Source organism: Eleutherodactylus coqui, chromosome 1 (assembly GCF_035609145.1).
Source record: "Eleutherodactylus coqui strain aEleCoq1 chromosome 1, aEleCoq1.hap1, whole genome shotgun sequence".
Taxonomy (NCBI): domain Eukaryota; kingdom Metazoa; phylum Chordata; class Amphibia; order Anura; family Eleutherodactylidae; genus Eleutherodactylus; species Eleutherodactylus coqui.
Genome location: NC_089837.1, coordinates 232,754,619 through 232,775,468, shown reverse-complemented (window position 1 = coordinate 232,775,468; position 20,850 = coordinate 232,754,619). Strand labels below are relative to the sequence as shown.

At 41.8% G+C, this 20,850-nt stretch overlaps 1 protein-coding gene across 1 annotated transcript; it reads left to right on the top strand.

The window, feature by feature from the left end:
• Positions 1 to 267: 267 nt before the first annotated feature.
• Positions 268 to 5,877, top strand: FABP7 (fatty acid binding protein 7). Its single transcript, XM_066606485.1, has 4 exons — positions 268 to 420; positions 680 to 852; positions 2,813 to 2,914; positions 5,621 to 5,877. Exons 1-4 carry the CDS (start codon positions 348 to 350, stop codon positions 5,669 to 5,671), a joined length of 399 nt encoding a protein of 132 aa, XP_066462582.1. The 5' UTR covers positions 268 to 347; the 3' UTR covers positions 5,672 to 5,877.
• The last annotated feature ends 14,973 nt before the right edge of the window (positions 5,878 to 20,850 follow it).

Here is a 20,850-nt window from a genome sequence, read left to right as displayed (position 1 = left end):
TGTGTGTACAGGATTTTAGGTCTGCAAGCAATGCTAGTAAAATGTATATTAAGCTCTTTTTTCACAGATGTGACCTTTTGTGAAATTAGTTCAAGTGCATTGGGCCAGGCTTTTAGTTTTCTGACCCTTTGTCTGAGCCTGAAGTATTATCATTGCCACGCCTCTTACCAGTCTATTGGTGAGTAAGATTGCATAGGGTTGGACCTCTTTTTTCTTCTACACGTCCAGCCCCCATCACCAGTTGCAAGTCTCCCAATAAGTACAGCTCCCACGTAAATCAGGACAGAGCATCCAAAACCAGCATCACATTTTACTTTCTGCTCTGTACCCCTTTACCTACTAAGAAAATGGCAGATGCTTTCTGTGCCACCTGGAAACTGGTAGATAGCCAGAACTTTGATGAGTACATGAAAGCTCTGGGTACGTGCACCTCTGAAGATTTCTAATGCACATAGAATCTGCAAATCAACAAAGCCTTCTAAGCACCTGTAGCATGCAGGCATTTCTAACTAAGTAGGGACAGAGAAAGCTGTTCAAACAGCTCTTATTGGATTATAGTAGCACTGCAAGGAGATTTGACATACAACTCCTGCCTACATCCCTATTTCTTTTTCTAGTGCTTCATAAATGAACTGCATTTAATATTTCTGTTCTGATGATTATCTGTTGCTTTCTGCAGGAGTTGGCTTTGCTACTAGGCAGGTAGGAAACGTAACAAAGCCAACAGTCATCATTAGCCAAGAAGGAGACAAAATATTGATTAGGACTCAGAGCACATTCAAGAACACGGAGATCAGCTTCAAGCTTGGAGAAGAATTCGATGAAGCCACTGCTGACGACAGGAACTGCAAGGTGAGTGGACTATAGCCGAAAAAGTGTGAGGATTGTAAATTTCTAAATGCACTTTTCCATTGCTGCATATTAAGAAAATCTGGCATTAGTTGGAGAGTTAAAGTCAGTGAGGGATCAGTCTATGAGCTATAGATTTTGCAAATGATATAAAGGTTAGATCTAATTATTAACTAGAAAACAGCCTTGATTGTACAGTCTTGATATGCTAGTTTTCTTTACCTTTTTAAATCGATGCTGCATTAATCATATGTTCACATGTGGTGGATTTGCAGTAAAAGTTTCTTTGACTGAAGAATCCATTCCAATAGGGCTGTTTCTACAGCAAGTGCATGGATGTGTGAATGACCCAATCAGAGGAATAGAGTCTGCAACTAATTTACTGTATATGCACATACCCATAATTGATGTTCCAGTTGACACTGTTTGCTAACTTTATCAAAACAACACAAGTTGTTGATTAAACACAGGAAATAAAGTTGTAATGAAATGATTTTATTTAGTAAATTCATATTTGAATGATATAAATCAAGATATATAATATGTAAGTGATGTAAAGTGCTTTCAATTATTGTACTAGTAACAAAGTGACATAAGTGTTAAGAAATATGCATGTATTTCATGTATTTTTCAAGTCATGATGGTATAAAAATGACTCTGGTTGAGGTTATAGCAGGCTACCCTGTCAACAGCTGTTGTTACACATCTGATATATATATATATATTCCAGATATTAGGAAATAAAAACAGACTGAGCGGCGATAGCAGCATAATAAGAGTGGAGGCTAGTTTGTTGTTACACATTATTCAACATATATGTGATGTATATAGCAACAGGGCATGTATGGTTCCAGTCTGGTATGAAGTTACTTCTCTGGTTGTTGGTATTGAATATCATTGAGGTTTTTTTTTAATCAAGAAATTTACTACACTCTCTGAAGGGTTATTTCATTAGCATAACAATAGTGGCAATGATAAGGCCACCTTCACACGTGCACAATACGCTAATGGAATAACTGCAGAAATTGCACAATGTGTACTATGAATAACAGACTGTTTACTGTGAATGAAAGCAGGTTGCAGTTATACTTTCCAGCCCTCTCTGCCAAAATTCACTGAGCAATCATTGCTCCTGTGTGAAAGCACAACAGCAATTATTGCTGTGACGACTGTTGGGAAGTAAAGTACCCAACAATCACCCCATGTAAAAGAGCCCTTAGTTTCCAATTCTTCGCAATGCTGAAGACTCCAACCTAGTGATGATTGTTGGGAGAAGATTGTTGGGAAACTGGGTAGAGGCAATGCTAATCTCCATGGATAGACCCCTAGCACTGCGTGGTCTGCCTTGCACACCACTATAATATGTGTTGAAAATTATATATATATATATTTTTTTTTTTTTATTTTTTTTTTTGCACAGAGGATTCCACTTAACAGTCTGCCACCTGCCCAGGGCTCCCTTGGTGTCTTGCCTCTGTCGCACTTGGCAGTTTTCCCTATTGCATGATGTTTTTTCTTCCTTCCCTGCCATTAACCTTCCCAAGGGACAAACCTATGTGGTCACATCACATACAGCCAACAAACCAATGGGTGCCGCTCACAACTCTCTCCATCCTCTGGCATTCCAGAATCTTTCTCTGTATCACATGATTCTTAAACTTTGGATTGGTGGGCAGCAGACTGACTGACTGCTTCTCCACCAATCAGTGATGCACGTGTGTCAGACACCAGATGGGAGAGAATAGAAGCGTAGCAGCATGGATAGGCCCTTCAGCACTATGGGCTCCAAAGTGACTGTGTGGTCTGCCTATATGGTAGGCAAACCACTAGTCTTTGCATACAATGCTGTCTACACCATTCACAAAACTATAAAGCATCAGTAGTAAACAACTTAAAAAAAATATTAAGAACATTTTTAATGTTTCCTGTTTAACTAATTTTCAAAAATCTCTGCTCTTTGCAGTCCACTGTAAACCTAGAAGGAGATAAACTGGTCCATGTGCAGAAGTGGGATGGTAAAGAGACTAAGTTTGTAAGAGAAATAAAGGATGATAAAATGATTATGGTAAGTAATAGAGGGGTGATGAAACCCCCCCCCCCTCCCCCCACACACACACACACAATATTGATATTGGATTGTATACTCTGAAACACTTAATTAGGAGCCAATGTGACTTAATGAAAATCTCTTGATTTTCTCAGCATCATGAGTGGTGGCATATGGCTCTGAAGTTGTGCTTCTATGTCCTATTATCCCCACTTTAATGTTAAGTAAAGACAGATTTAAGGTTATAAAAAGACTATAATGTATAAGAAGCTAATATACATATAGCACAGTCCTTAAAGGGGTTGTCCCGCGCCGAAACGGGTTTTTTTTTTTTTCAACCCCCCCCCCGTTCGGCGCGAGACAACCCCGATGCAGGGAGGTAAAGAAAGCTCACCGGAGCGCTTACCTTAATCCCCGCGCTCCGGTGACTTCTCTACTCACCGCTGAAGATGGCCTCTTCCTCCGTGGACCGCAGCTCTTCTGTGCGGTCCATTGCCGATTCCAGCCTCCTGATTGGCTGGAATCGGCACGTGACGGGGCGGAGCTACACGGAGCTACACGGAGCCCCATAGAAGACTGCAGAAGACCCGGACTGCGCAAGCGCGGCTAATTTGGCCATCGGAGGGCGAAAATTAGTCGGCACCATGGAGACGAGGACACCAGCAACGGAGCAGGTAAGTATAAAACTTTTTATAACTTCTGCATGGCTCATAATTAATGCACAATGTACATTACAAAGTGCATTATTATGGCCATGCAGAAGTGTATAGACCCACTTGCTGCCTCAGGACAACCCCTTTAACAATTCCCCAATTACATTTCCAGAAGGCTTGAGGCTTAATAATCCTAATATTCTGGTGATGATCCCTTTACTTAAGCACAAATGGGTTAATCACAATCTCAGTAATTACCATCTGTGATAAAACATTGCTGTGTTCAGTCTATACATTGTCCCGCTGACACTTATTCACTCATTGAATCCAAGCAATAGAAACAAAATTTGTACATTCTTCCTTACAGAGGAATGATTAGACAAATGCACTGTATATATGCTTTGTGATCTACAAGAAATCTGTATCAAAATGTAGTTACTTTAATATAAACTTAATATGTAGTATTAGCATTCACGTTTATAAGTATTTTGTCTCATTGCACTCATAATATGCTCATTTATATATTATTTGAGATTTTATTCAGGTTAGCCATCATGTATTTGCTTCCTTATTTTTTTTACTTCCTTTTAGGCCTCATTCACAAGGGGCGTGGATTTAGTGCATTATAGGCGTGTGGAAAAATTGCATCTAATAGAACCAATGGTTTCCTATAGAAACATCCTGATGAAGAAATTTTAGACGCGCAAAAACTTTATACCTTCCAAAGATAGGACATGCGTGACTGCAATGCATGCATCTAAGGGCTCTTTCACACGAGCGTACATCGGCCCGCCGTTTTTACGCTATGATCTGATGCATTGGATTCCAATGCATCAGATCACATGGCCATATTCCCGCAGCGTAAAAGCGCCCGGCCGGGCCAATATAGCGCCAGGCGCTCTTACGTCGGGCCCAGAAGATAGTCCTAGAACTATCTTTTGGGCCAGAATACGTTGGCCGCTGCATGGGCTCCTATTGGAGCCAATGACAGCGGCCGGAGAAGGGAGGTGGGAGGGAGTTTAGCAGCGTGACTGCTAAACTCCCTCCCTCTTCTCTCCTCCCCTCCAGCCAGAGGGGAGGAGAGATAAACTGAGCCAGTGAGGGGGAGGGAAGGGGAAGTGGCAACGGCATGGCAGTGTCGGCACATATGCGCCGGGGACCACGCCATCTGAACAGCGCACAAACGTTAGATTTGTGTGCCCGTTCACGAGTTTTTACACCTGAGATGGTAACGTATTTCGGACGACCGTGAAAACAGCGGCCAATATACACTCATATGAAAGAGCCCTAAGGTCTGTGCTGCGTGAAAAGATAGGACCTAACTTTGGAGCTTGCTGCACATGAGTGTCTATAGACTCTAATGGGAGAAGGACAAAAAGGGAGGGGGAGGAATTTAGCTGTGTCCAATGGTTGGATAAGAAGACAGCTGTCTGTAGTTTAGAGTCATTAGGAGGATTTCTACTGACCGAGGGAATTCCGAACAGCAGCGCATTTTTCCTGCTACACGCAGCTCCCGATCATATGAATGGGCAATTTTACCGCTAATTAAGCTCGAGACTAAGGGCGCGGTCACACGAGCGTAGGCGTATTTACGTTCGCACGTGCGCAGCGTTTAATCGCCGGAAAGAACGTTTTTCGGCGATCATGACCAGAGCTAGAAAGTGTTTTATCGTTTGTTCCTACTTTGCAAACTATCTTTTCGGCCATCGAATATGCGTTGGCACGTATTTCGGTCGCGCATGTTCTGTTTTTTTTCGGGATACCGTTTTTACGCGCCGTAAAATCGCCCGTGCAAACGAATATATTGGAAACCAACGCCTCAGATGGTCACGTTTATACGATTGGGTGCAAAAACGCGCCGTTTATGCGCTCGTGTGAACGCACCCTTAATTTCATGAAATTGTGCATTCATGCAATTTTTTGCACAGATAGCCATGATTTTTCTGTGCAGCTATTAAAGCACTAAAACAACACCTGTGTGAATGAAGCCTTACATTGTGATTAATTTGCCATGGATGTAGAGTTTACATTGTAGACAATTTTAATTTTCATATTTTTCTCCTCTCTACAGACTCTAACCTTTGGTGACATTGTTTCTGTCCGTTCATATGAGAAGGCATAAATCCTGAAAACTAGGTTCTGTTCTGGCTTCATTGAAGTGTTTCTTCCCATGTAAGACTTGAAGATATCACAACCCCCTACTGACCATTTGTATGCCCTACATCACAGCAATCAGATCCATGTACACTATCAAATTGATACCTTTTTATTTCATTCAATACAACAATGTAACAACTTTTTATGAAAATAAAAAAGTATTTTTATGGATTAGCTTGACTGTTTTCTTAACCAACAGCCTTAATAAAGTGGAATTTTCTTCTTCAGAGAAACTTTATTTAAAGTCATTTGACAAAGGGGACAGAAGAAAAGGTCACGACGCAGGAAATGCTGAGCATCATGGCAGTTCATTTATAAAGTAAAATTCAAATGCAACTATGTATGATCCAAAATTATGTAAATTAGTAATAAAATTAATTGTCCAGTGATACAAGTGTTACTAATTGATCAATACCTTGCTGCAGTTCCTTGCAAAAGTTGTCTAAAATATTCTCAAATTATCCTCAGTTTTACAAAAATATTTAGTAAACTAAATAAGGGCCCATTTGTAAACACAATTACTACTGGCCTAATTAGGTTTGCTTTTACACCTGGTAGTACACTAGGACCTAATACAGCCAGCAGTTGGAAACAATGATTGATTAATGAAACAAAATCAAACTACTAATGACCACTTGTCAGTGAGTATGTATGTGAGTGCTTCTTCTGCTCTGGTGACGTCATCGCTTCGCCCCCTGGCAACATCATTGAAGGTCCTACAACATATATAAAACACAGAAGCAGAAAAGTGGAGCACTGACAGCATTTACCGTGCAAGCTTTGTCCCAATAAAGAATCCTTTATTTCATCTCACAAAACATTGCCAGCAGACAGTCACGATGTTTCGGCTCGATATGAGCCTTTATAAAACACAAAGCCTGACGACAAAAGAACAACACAGTTAGGGCTCTTGGAAGTAGAGGCTAAAAATAACAAAATGAGAATACAACTAAGCTGTTATTATCTCAGAAAAAAACTCAGCAGTTCTGACAGAAGACACCGACCTATCCCCACCACAGAGATACAGTGGGCTGAAGGACTTGTGGGGATGTGGGAGGAGCCATTCTGCAGTTTGGTAGAAAGTACTGTATGTGGGTTCTTCTCATGCTCCGCCTCTGGTGACATCATTGCAGATCCTAGAGGATATATAAAACACACAGCTATGGCTCTTGGTAGGGGAGGACAAAAATAAAAAAATGAGAATACAATTAAGACATTATTATCTCAGTCACAACTCAGTGGTCCTGACAGAAGACACCAACCTACTGCCACCACAGAGATCCAGTGGGCTAAAGGACCTGTGGTGATGTCACTGCTGTGGAAGGAGGCAAGCTGTGTTTGTCTTGTGTTGAAATCCAGGTGGATGTAGTAGAGCTGTGTGTCATGTGCTGTGTGTGTCATGTGTGGGGTCAGGATGCATGTAGTAGAGATGCATGTGACATGTGTGGGGATCATAATAGATATAGCATGTAGCATAGCTGTATGGTGCTTTGTGCAACCAGAAACACTGGTACAATAATTTCCTAATAATTACTAGTACAACTATGTATGTCATTCTTAAATATTTCAGCCTTGGCTGTCCACCTTAGCAGTGCCCAATGAAGATGCTATTCATGCCTCTAGACCACTCTCATGTAGATATGCATTTAACATTTGGATAGAGTCCGTATGATAATACCATATAACATACAGATGTTGCAAGCATTAAGTTGACATTTAATGCACTATAATAACTTGACACAATGTATTTTAGTGCTGTAAATCAAGTTATCACTATGTGCCAGTCAAGTTAACATATGCTATATCTGTACAAATAGTATGTCTCAACCACACCCCACATCTGATGTAGATATAAGTAGATGTCATAGGAAGTGACTGGAAAGGGTTCCGTCTGTGTTTTATAGCTGATTAGTATAAACGTGAAAAAGGAAACAAAAAAGAAAGAATACAGGGAAGCTGATCCTAAACTCTCTGATACGGAAAGACTCTACCTGACAGTGGAGCACTCATCCTGCTAAAGGCGACCCCACATCAGGATTCTGGGGTGACCCTGACTTTCTCTACATGGTGACAGGAACAAAATTACAGTAAGCATGCTCCAACATAAGTCACATGGGCAGCGGCTAATATTGTGACATCACCTCATTCCCCTCCTAATAGGCCAGCAACCCGCAACACTCAGCTGTTCAACTTCTTAAATGCTACAATCAATAGCAACCATGGTATTGAAGTGGTTATATGGAAAGTGCTCTTTCTCTTCATAACCACAGTGAAGTTGATGGGTTTCAATGACAGTTGAGGGCCAAATGAAGACCCCCAATTATGCCATTTTAGTACTTCTATTAGGTCCTGCCAGAGGTTAACCCCATAGTGACCAAACCTGTTTGCGCTATAAAGACCAAGCCAAATTTTGGAAATCTGACGTGTCACTTTAACATAAAATAACTCCGTAAAGGTTTTGCACATCCAAGTGATTCTGACATTGTTTTTTTGCCACATATTGTACTTCATTTAGGTGGTCAAAATAGACCGATAGAATTTGTGTATATTTATTAAAATGGTCAAAATTGGGAAAATTTTGAAAAAGTTGTAATTTTTTCACATTTTCAACTGCAATTTTTTTGAAAAGATATATAGTTCCATCTGTTTACTTTATCCTCTCATTTGAGAAATTGTAAGGTTTTTTTAATCATTAATTGAGGAAACGTACAAACTTAACATTATTAACATTTTGAGGAACATTTGGTTTTCATACACCAAGCCAAAATTGCAAAGGCTCATAGGTTTCCGAATGATAGATACCCCCACAAATGACCCCATTTTAAAAAATATACCACTCAATGTATTCACTGAGGGGGTTAGGAGTATTTTGACACCACAGATTTTGTCAGGAGTTAATGCAATTTAGAGGAGAAAAAATACAATTTCATATTTTTGTAAATATGTCATTTTAAGGATAGTTTTTTCTATAGTTCATATGAAAATGAGAATTTACACCCCAAAATGGATACCCCTGTTTGCCCTGTTTTCAGAAACATACCTGTTGTGGCCCTAGTCTTATGTCCGTATGCACAACGAGGCACAATCCGAAAGCAGCAGCCGGTGGCTTTCAGAACTGACATTTTGCTTCAAGGTGTTTTAGGCCCCATAGCACACTTGTAGAGCCCTTGAGCGGCCAAAATGACAGAAAACCCCCATAAATGACTACATTTTGAATGCTAAACTCCTTAATGAAATCATCTAGGGGTCTACTGCGTATTTTGACCTCACAGTTTTTGAATGAATCTAAGCAAAGCAGGAGGAAAAATTTACGATTTTCATTTTTTTGGCAATTGTGTCATTTTAAAAACAGTTTTTTTTTGTACAACACACATATGAATGAAGACTTGCACCCCAAATTGGATACCCCTGTTTGTCCCGTGTTCAGAAACATACCCATGGTGGTCCCAATATATTATGTCTCTATGCCCAACGGGGCCCAACTGAGAGAAGCAGCCGGTGGTTTTCAGGACAGAAATTTAGCTTGAAGATGTTTCAGGCCCCATAGCCCACTTGTAGACCTCTTGAGCTGCCAAAACAATGGAGCCCTATGGACCCTATTTTGAAAAGTAGACCGACCCCTTATTCAATTCACCTAGGGATGTACTGTGTATTTTGACCTCACAGTTTTTTAATGAATCTAAGCAAAGCAGTAGGAAAAAATTACGATTTTCATTTATTTGGCAATTTTGTCATTTCAAAAACAGTTTTTTTGTACAGCAAACATATGAATGAAGGCCTGAACCCCAAAATGGATACCCCTGTTTGTCCCGTGTTCAGAAACATACCCACTGTAGCTGAAATCTGATAACTGGACACATGGCTACGCCTATAATGGAGGGAACACCCTTGGGCTTTCAGAGCATAACTGAATAACTTCCAGGCCCATTTCTCACTTGTAGAGCCATTAAGCTGACAAAACAATAGAATGCTCCCCACAAGTGACACCATTTTGAAATCTAGACCACTTTGCCCATTTATCTAGTTGTGTACTGAGCATTCTGACCCCACAGTATTTTGCAAAAATTACTTGTGGGAAATATTTGCAGTTACCGATTAGAGTATTGATCAGATACAAGTTGAAGCGTAAGGCCTTTTTATTTTGTGCATATATATAGATATATATGTATACAGAGACAATACATACTGTATATACACAGCTAACACATGGCAGCTATTCAGAAAGGCAATTGTCTACTGCTTTATGGTCATTCTTGCTTATATACAATTAAAAGTCCTCCCATCAAGTAAAAAGTGCTGAGCTGACAATTCAACCCATCATCCACATGTTGAAGTTAGCCTTACAATGGAATAAGATAAGGGGTTTAAAGGTTGTTTCTCCAGACACACTAACCTTGTCACGAACCATCTCCTCATTGTAAAAAGCTTTATTGAAGAAGGTCAGAAATACACATTAGGAAAACTAAATAATTATCTCATATGGTATAGTATTGCATTTGATCTATATATGCATAAAATTATTCCAACATTACTTTAAATCATGTGAAAAATAAATAAAATTCTTTTTTTCATAAATATGTCACTTTAAAGGGGTTGTCCCGCGCCGAAACGGGTTTTTTTTTTTTTTCAATAGCCCCCCCCCCCGTTCGGCGCGAGACAAACCCGATGCAGGGATAAAAAAAAAAACGGATAGTACTTACCGAATCCCCGCGCTCCGGTGACTTCTTACTTACCTTGCGAAGATGGCCGCCGGGATCCTCACCCACGGTGGACCGCAGGTCTTCTGTGCGTTCCATTGCCGATTCCAGCCTCCTGATTGGCTGAAATCGGCACATGTGACGGGGCGGAGCTACGAGGAGCAGCTCTCCAGCACGAGCGCCCCATTCAACACAGAGAAGACAGGACTGCGCAAGCGCGTCTAATCAGGAGATTAGACGCTGAAAATTAGACGGCACCATGGAGACGGGGACGCTAGCAACGGAGCAGGTAAGTGAATAACTTCTGTATGGCTCATAATTAATGCACAATGTACATTACAAAGTGCATTAATATGGCCATACAGAAGTGTATACCCCCACTTTGTTTCGCGGGACAACCCCTTTAATGACAGTTTCATTTTATTCAATCAGGGAAAACTGGGGAGACACCCAAATTTTAGAGCAGTAGTTCTTCTGTGTTCAACAATACCCCCATCTACTTACAGGACACATGCCTAGGCCTATAATGGAGGGAACACCAATTGGATTTTAGGGCACAACTGAATAAATTCCAGGCCCCATTGCTCATTTGTGCAGAAAAAAATTGGCTCCCTACAAATAATCCCCTCTGCGCCCTTTTTGGGATTACCTAAATCTTATTTAAAAGTAATAATGTAAAACTGTGGTATGTTTCAAAACGGGTAATTACGGAGGCCCAATTGGAATGGGCACATGGGGCAATAAAACCAGGTATCCCTCCCCCTCGGTAGCACACAGCTTGCCTGATTTGGAAGGGGGGGGGGGTATTTCCTAACATTAGGGGCAGAAATAGGGTGTAAAAAGTGGCGATGTGTGAGGTTTCGTAAGCTTGCTGTGCTGCAATGGTCCCAAAGGAAGATGCTCGACAAGCTGCTACTTTTGTTCGCTAGTTTGTATTTCCCTCATTAGCGATTATGTGGGTATCCGTAGCCTGTACACAATGTAATTGTGTATCAGCTGTGGGTATATCCGCTACCCTAGAGCACAATGAGCTCTAGGTTGCAGATATCCGCGCTATAATAGATGAATAACCTAATTCCGACCTGCTAATGTGAGCAGAATTATGTAATCCAATGCATGTGATTGGTCCACATATTACCGCAGATCAAATGCATGCAGATTCCTCAATTCCTATCTGCTCGTGTGTGACTGGCCTAAGGTAGATTGCTACCTTTTTGTACAATATAATAATGGTAATCTTGTGACCCGGGACCACTCGATGAGGCCTCCCGTCACTGCTCCAGGCTCTCTTCTATTTTTGGTAGCCAAGATATGTAGATTTTAAATTTCCCAGGCCCTCCCTGGCTCCTGTGCATGCGTCCGTCATTTTGCTGGGGGCGCACGCGCAGAAGCCAGGGAGGGTCCGTGGAGGATAATTGCATCAGGGTTCAAATGCGGAGACCTCGGGTAAGAAGTTGAAATGCAACTTCAACTTTTTTTTTACTTTTATGTGATCACCATTATCCATTGGATAATGGCGATCACATGACCTGGGACTGCATACCGTGACCCCCTGTGACATCTCCAGGCTCTTAGCTACTTTTGGTAGTCAGAAGCTGGGAAAGGTCCACGGATAACGATCCTATCACAGGACAAATCGGGGAACCTTAGGTATGTCATTTCATCTCCCTTCACAGATACGATCCGTAAGAGGAGATGTAACTTTAACTTTTTAAACTTTTTTTAAAACTATTTTAAACTTTACCTGATTGCCGTTTTTCAATGGATAATGGTGATCACGTGACCGGGCAGCCCCCCAGTGACATCTCCCTGCACTCGGCTATCTTTGACAGCTCCATAACATGCTAAATTGCATTGTAAGAGAATATATGGTTACTAACAGAAATAAAACTAAAGTGTTACCATCTACAAAATGGATTTCCAAAATCAATTGTTTCACCCTAGACTATTCTGGATGAACTTTAGTTTTATCATACAGAAACAGAATGCGATAAAGAGTAATAAAAAGAGGAAAGCAAATACAGCAGTTTGACATTTGCTCAATAATAGACCCACAAGTAGAGGCATAACTTGAAGCTCCTGGGCCCCAATGCAAAACCTGGAATGGGGCCCCCAACTATAATGCTTTATTCATAGTACTGAGCCTTATGGGCCACCCAAGGCTCCTGGTCCCAGGTGCAACCGGATCCCCTGCATCCTCTATAGTTACGCCCCTGACCACAAGATCGGGTCTAAACATAATAAATAGCAATTGAACAAAAGTGCTTACTACAAAATCCAAATGTTATAATAATACAAATGTCGAAGGGGTGTAAGAGCAAGGCAAGAAGTTGTATTTATAGTTGACAAGAAATCTAAAAGGTATCCCCGATCCCATATATTAGTGAACTGATCTGATTAAGGGCTGTACGGTATGCTAAATGCCTAATATCATTAATTATTTCATATAAATTGTGAATAGAGGCTGGCAAGGTCTGTTTCCAATGATGAACAATCAAACAGCGTGCCGCTGTTAGAATACGGAGGCACATCCTGGCGGTATCCTCCCTAATTGTAATGGGAAAAGCACTGAATAAAATAGGCTTTGGGTGCTAATGGAATACGAAATCCCCAAACGTGATGGATAAACCAGCAATCCTCTGTCCAAAAGAGCTCTCCCAAAAAAGTCTTCCCACAAAGTGCTCCAAGTAAAGAATGAGAGACTAGCAGTGTAAGGGAGATACATGGGCATCATAGAGTAAGGAAATAGCAAAATGGCAAATCTGTAGATAGGAGAAATCTTTTTCTGGATTGACAACTGGAATTTAGCCTACAAAAATACACAGGGATCTAGTTCTGAAGTCCACTAAATTGACAAGTAGGAATAAATTATTTTGGGACCAAGGCCTGGTCATAGCTGAAGCACAGCTATCTGTAAAATGTGCGTGGAAATAGAAGGATGACATTGATGACATGTTGTAGCTGTGTAGGTAACAACCACAATATAGTGTCAAGTGGTCAAAGCAGACTTTTTGGAGAGTCTTTCAATTTCCCCAGTTCTGGCAGAGGGTGTGTTCTCTTCATGCTAGCAGGGTAAGTAGAACTGAGTAATGTCCTTATTATAGAGCCAGCAGCTAGAGTCAGATCCCCAAACGTACTGCATAAGTAGGAAAAGGAGACGATGGACTGTTCTCTGAGATCTATAGCTATATTACTTGAGGAGGAGAAAAATATACTAGAGAGGTTTACAACTATATTGGAAAGTTTACAGCTTGTATTATAGGGGTTCTGTCATTCAAAAAAGAAATCAATACCTACCTATTCCTCTCCCACCAGTCTTCTTACCCCATCTTCTCCCTGCCGATCTTCTCCTGCCTACTGTAGTCACCCCGATCACCTCACCACAAGGCAGGCGATTCTTCCTCTTCCAGTAAAGCATCCATTCTCGGCCTGCCTCCTTCCTGCAGGTCAGTGTACCTGGTCACTAGTGACGTAGCGCAGGGGCGTAACTAAAGGCTCAGGGGCCCTGATCCAAACGTGAGCTGGGGCCCCACCTCTATCTGTATCTGTACCCGTACCCATACCTAAACCATGCTGCACAGAGACATAACTTGAAGCTTCTGGGCCCCAATGCAAAACCTGTAACAGGGCCCCCAACTATAATGCTTTACTCATAGTACTGGGCTCCCTATATGGAGAAGAGAGGCCTTAAGGGCCCCCTAAGGCTCCTGGGCCTGGGTGCAACCGCATCCCTTGCACCCCCTATAGTTACGCCCCTGACGTAGCGTTCACTGCCTAGCAGGAAATGCCGAATCCTATACCCAGCTACTGCCGACTCTAAGCATCCACAATAGGAATCCAGGCTAATGGGGATGTGAAGACTTTCCATATCCACTGTATATCCGTAATTTGAGTGCAGTATGCATGTGTATATATCCAAGCCTCCCCAGAGCTGTGGATGTGGGATAAGGGTGCCTGCACACGAACGGAATTTCTAGCGCGTTATTTTAGGCACATTATCTGCCCCAGACCGCAGCCAATATACTCCTATGAGGATCCGCAGTTGTCCCCAGACGGACGGATTTGTATCGCGTTTTTTCACGCGCTTGAAAAAATCTGCGACCTGTTCTAATTTGGGTCAGATTCTGCGCGTGAAGCCTCCAATACAAGTGAATGGGTGCGTTTTTTCACGCAGTACATCCGCAGTGCAGCTGCGGATGGAGTCACTGGTTGCTATGACTACAGGAAGTAGGCATGGTAGGAGGCGTCCCAACACACAGCACAGAGCTTCACAGGCAAATTTCAGCAGCAGCACTGTCCTTCCAGTCACCTCATCCACCAGACAGCAGCCACAAGCCACCAGCCTGCCACAAGCCACCAGCCTGCAGCCACCAGCCATCAGCCACCAGCCTGCAGCCACCAGCCACCAGCCTGCAGCCACCAGGCGTAACGAATAATGATCGACATGGGCAAACTTGTCGCAATGATGCAGGACTTCCCTAGCATATGGGACACTAACTGCCCAGAGTACTTAAACAAGAATCGAAAGGAACAATCCTGGCTTCAACTCTCCGCTCAGGTTTTTGGGGATGCCTGGACGAATGCAATAGAAGCAGAAAAGAAGAACTTGCGTGAGTATTATTCGCTATTGCATCAAATGTCCTTTTTTTTTCATTTTAACCCCTTAGTGGCCAAGCAGTTTTACTTTTGTTTTTATTGTGCTTTTTTCCATCCCCACTTTTAACCCTTTAGTGACGGAGCTTTTTTGCTTTTTTCCTTTTTTTCCCCCTACTCCCTAAAAAAATCGTAGTTCCTTTATTTATCCATCGACGTCGCTGTATAAGGGCTTGTTTTTTTGCGGGACGAGTTGTATTTTGCAATGGCACTATTTATTGTACCATATAATTTACTGAAAAACCTTTAAAAATTGTAATCGGAGAGAAAAAAAAAGACATTCCACCATCTTTCGGTGCGTCCTGTTTCTGCAGCGCGCAAAGTGCAACAAAAACGACCTGATATTTTTATTCTATGGGTCAGTACGATTACTACGATACCACACTTATATAGTATTTTTTTTGCTGTAGTACTTGTATTTTGTTTTTTAAGATATTTAATTTTTTAAAATTATTTTCTGTGTCCATTTTCTGCGTGCAATAACTTTTTTATTTCTTTGGCGACATAGTTGTGTGAGGGCTCATTTTGTGCAGTATGTCCTGTCGTTTCTGTTGGTACCATTTTTGCATACAGTTGACTTTTTGATCGCCTTTTATTACATTTTTTCTCGGAAATAGGGTGACCAAAAAAGTGCATTTCGGGCGTAGTTTCTTTATTTTTTTTTACCACATTCACCGTGCAGGGTAAATCATACATCACTTTGATAGATCAGACTTTTACGGATGCAGCGATACCAAAACGGTCACACTGCAGGACGGGCGACTCTCCGCAACGCTGGCAGAAAAGAGCACATGACCGGCTCCATTGCCGGACTTGTGTTCTTTCCTCCAGCTCTGTGGAAAGACGTCCATCCTGCATTGCGGCCGTCTTGTGCAGGAAGACGGGTGCATCAGCCGCCAGGATGCACCCAAGTTACTAAGCCCTCCACTGAAGCGGCATTTATTGGGTTAATAGCCTTGTTCAGCAGACACCCGCAATGTGTAGAGGGAGATAGGTAGTATTTCTTGCCAATGCAGGATGTAAGAATGCAAAATCTGTAGTAATGAATTCCTCTTGTGAATTTTTTGCAGTGACTGAAATAGTCACGCTGGAGAAGCGCCTGAAAAAAGTTACATGGATCAACCATGCCCACAAAGACATCTGCTCACCGGGTGAAAGCATGCTGCCAGAATAATTTAACGGTGCTCGCACAAGCAAGAGGGACAAAATGGAGTCTGGGTATTGGTTTTTAAGTTGTTTTCCAAGGAATGGGCAGTTCTCTAGGGGTTGGGTTTACAATAAGGGGTGTCTGCTGGTTTTTCTGCGCGTTTTTTTCTGCAACACATCCGCGTATATCCGCGCGTGATTTTTCACGCATTCGCACCTATCCGCAAGCACATTTAGGTACCATACGCGCGTGAAAATCCGCTAGCGGAATCCGGAACGCTCGGGCTTATAACTCCACCTCTTATATTCTCCCCTTGTGCACTAAAAACTCCAATCATACATGTGGTACTAGGAAGTACGAACTTATATAGCAGGTGGTGACTTGACTTTACAATTTATCCCTTTATTGATCTTGGTTCTGGGGCTGTACCTATGTACTGAGATTGGTTCTGATGGTGTATTTATGTAATGAACTGTTCTACTATTAATGATTACAATAATATATATTTGCAATATTCTAATTGTTTTATTGGACTAGGAAGTCGTCCACGTTATGAGACCTGGGTCCTGAGTATATCAGGAAGTAGAAGTTTTTTGTCAGGCAGATTCTTTCATTTGTGGCCATGGAATTGCAATTTAATTGCAATTAAAGCCACCTTTTTATAGATGAAAACTGGAGCCTGCATTTTAGGCATTTATAGACGCTGACCTCTGGTCATCCCTCATCACTGTAGACTATTTTGATTTTAACAAACCCCCCACCCCACCCTTGAAAACCCCTTCCTGTTAACCAGGGTAGAGAACAGATCCATATACCCGGTTTCCCTGAAAATAAGACATAGCACAATTTTCCAGGATTTTTGCGGATGCAAAATGATTTTTAAGGATTTTTGAGGATGCTTGAAATATAAGCCCTACTCCAAAATTAAGTGCTGCTTACAGTTAACTAAAGAAACTCAATTTAAATAGTGTCCAGGCAGCTATATACAGTTAGGGCCAGAAATATTTGGACAGTAACACAATTTTCGCGAGTTGGGCTCTGCATGCCACCGCATTAGATTTGAAATGAAGCCTCTACAACAGAATTCAAGTGCAGATTGTAACGTTTAATTTAAAGGGTTGAACAAAAATATCTGATAGAAAATGTAGGAATTGTACACATTTCTTTACAAACACTCCACATTTTAGGAGCTCAAAAGTAATTGGACAAATAAACATAACCCAAACAAAATATATTTTTTTCAATATTTTGTTGCGAATCCTTTGGAGGCAATCACTGCCTTAAGTCTGGAACCCATGGACATCACCAAACGCTGGGTTTCCTCCTTCTTAATGCTTTGCCAGGCCTTTACAGCCGCAGCCTTCAGGTCTTGCTTGTTTGTGGGTCTTTCCGTCTGAAGTCTGGATTTGAGCAAGTGAAATGCATGCTCAATTGGGTTAAGATCTGGTGATTGACTTGGCCATTGCAGAATGTTCCACTTTTTTGCACTCATGAACTCCTGGGTAGCTTTGGCTGTATGCTTGGGGTCATTGTCCATCTGTACTGTGAAGCGCCGTCCGATCAACTTTGCAGCATTTGGCTGAATCTGGGCTGAAAGTATATCCCGGTACACTTCAGAATTCATCCGGCTACTCTTGTCTGCTGTTATGTCATCAATAAACACAAGTGACCCAGTGCCAGTGAAAGCCATGCATGCCCATGCCATCACGTTGCCTCCACCATGTTTTACAGAGGATGTGGTGTGCCTTGGATCATGTGCCGTTCCCTTTCTTCTCCAAACTTTTTTCTTCCCATCATTCTGGTACAGGTTGATCTTTGTCTCATCTGTCCATAGAATACTTTTCCAGAACTGGGCTGGCTTCTTGAGGTGTTTTTCTGCAAATTTAACTCTGGCCTGTCTATTTTTGGAATTGATGAATGGCTTGCATCTAGATGTGAACCCTTTGTATTTACTTTCATGGAGTCTTCTCTTTACTGTTGACTTAGAGACAGATACACCTACTTCCCTGAGAGTGTTCTGGACTTCAGTTGATGTTGTGAACGGGTTCTTCTTCACCAAAGAAAGTATGCGGCGATCATCCACCACCGTTGTCTTCCGTGGACGCCCAGGCCTTTTTGAGTTCCCAAGCTCACCAGTGAATTCCTTTTTTCTCAGAATGTACCCGACTGTTGATTTTGCTACTCCAAGCATGTCTGCTATCTCTCTGATGGTTTTTTTCTTTTTTTTCAGCCTCAGGATGTTCTGCCTCACCTCAATTGAGAGTTCCTTTGACCGCATGTTGTCTGGTCACAGCAACAGCTTCCAAATCCAAAACCACACACCTGGAATCAACCCCAGACCTTTTAACTACTTAATTGATTACAGGTTAACGAGGGAGACGCCTTCTGAGTTAATTGCAGCCCTTAGAGTCCATTGTCCAATTACTTTTGGTCCCTTGAAAAAGAGGAGGCTATGCATTACAGAGCTATGATTCCTAAACCCTTTCTCCGATTTGGATGTGGAAACTGTCATATTGCAGCTGGGAGTGTGCACTTTCAGCCCATATTATATATATAATTGTATTTCTGAACATGTTTTTGTAAACAGCTAAAATAACAAAACTTGTGTCACTGTCCAAATATTTCTGGCCCTAACTGTATGTAAAAAAGTAAAATCTTTTTGAGCAAAAATTAATATAAGATACTGTCTTATTTTCGGGGAAACGCGGTAGCAGCTCTTTAGCTTTGCCGATGCAGGACTTAGACCTCATTCACACGAGTGTTGCAGTTTTACGCGGGCCGCATGATGTCGAAAATCGCATCACTGAAGAGTAGCCGCGATCGTTCACATGGGCATATCACGGAAAAGAATGCTGCAGCATGGAATTCTATTGGTTGGCAGAAATCCTCGTAGTGACTTCTAATGCTTAAACAGAGCCAGCTGTCTTAGTTTCCGAGCATGGGACACAGGTAAACTCCCTCCCCTCCCTTTTATTTTCAGCTCGCATTGGAGTCTATGGGAGCCTCCAGCGTTTTTGACCTATCTTTTGACGCTGCGTGAAAAATCGGCAACTAAAAATGGTGGGTGATTTGACATTTTAACGGTGTGATTTTTTTCATGCGCCCGAAAATCGCTTATGTGAATGAATGTATTGGAATCCAATGTTTCACATGGTCGTGTAAATGAGGCTTTAGATGAAAAAACACTGGGGGCCAAATCTTAACTATAGGTAAATAGGAAAATATGAGACGCACTATTAGGGCGCCCACCCACTGGCGATTTTTTTTCCTTTGCGTTTTGCGTTTTTTCTCAAGAGCAATTAGTATTGAATGTGCTCCTATCCACTGGCGTTTTTTTTTTCGGTCCGTTGCAATTTTTAACATAGGAATTGTCAGTTGCATATGTGTCCTTATTTTTCTCTTAATGCACCCATGAATGTCAATGGAAATTAACGAAAAAAACGCGAAAAAGCCACGAAAATGCAGCGGAAAACGCTGCGTTTTTCACGCACGAAAATCGCAAACGCCAGTGGGTGGGCGCCCTTAACAATTAGTTTCTTCTGGCTTTTTCTTACTTGTGTGTCTTTAGATCAGTAGGGGTTTATTTTTGCGATTGCAGCAGGCTGTAGGTTGGTAGATTTTATCTGGCAATTTTGCATAGGCTTCTCTCTAGGAAAAAAAATTGCAGAATATAAAACTTGTAAAAAATGGGAAAAAAAACAAAAACACCCCTAAAAACTGCATGTGCCAGTTAAAAAAAATGCATTTTTTAGGGCTGAAAAGTGTCACAGAAAAAGTGCATGTGAAGGAAGTCTTGGGGCACTTTTACATGTACCGGAATATCACTTACCATGTAGAAGAATATTTTGCCACGCTGATAATTCTGCATTTCTTTGTGTATTTTTGCCGATACGTAGCAGCAGCCCATGTGAATGGCAAAAAATACACGGTTAAAGTTCGGGACTCGATCGCGGCAATTTTTCATTCATGTGATTTTATAGCGTAAGGGCAAACATAAACACGCATACGGCGGTGTGAAAGAGGCCTAAGGGTATGTTCACATGGGGTGGAAATGCTGCAGAATCTCTACTGTTGAAAATCAGGTACATTCTGCAGCATTTTTGCATAGAGACTCACAGCTGATTTTGGTAGCTATATCACACCCCCTCACCTCGGAATACATGATGCTGTCAGTACACCCCAGAACAGGTACCTCGGCGACAAGCCCCTGGTCTGGTGATGCAAAAGTGGAATCCCCAGACCAGCAGCTCAGCTGTCACTGGAGGCTGGCGATGAGCCTGTGCCAAGGTGCGCTGCAGACACGCACATATGGTGCGAATATTGATGCAGGTTTTTTTGTTAATATTTGCAGCAGAATTTTCAGCGTTTCCACCCCATGTGAATGAACCCTAAGCCTCAGGTCAAGGCTGCTCCTTGTAATGATCAATGATCTGTTGAGTCACTCTTTGCAGCCATCAAAACAAGTAATATCTCTTTAGATTGAGGGCTTCTATAGACGACCATGATTTTGGAGCTTTTTGCGGCTGTGAAAATCATGACTGCAAAAAGTGACAAAATAAAACCGTTGATTCCAATGGGTTCGTTTTGACGTACATGCAAAGATAGGGTAGGACCGATCTTCTTGCTTTTTTTTAAACTCGCGAGCAA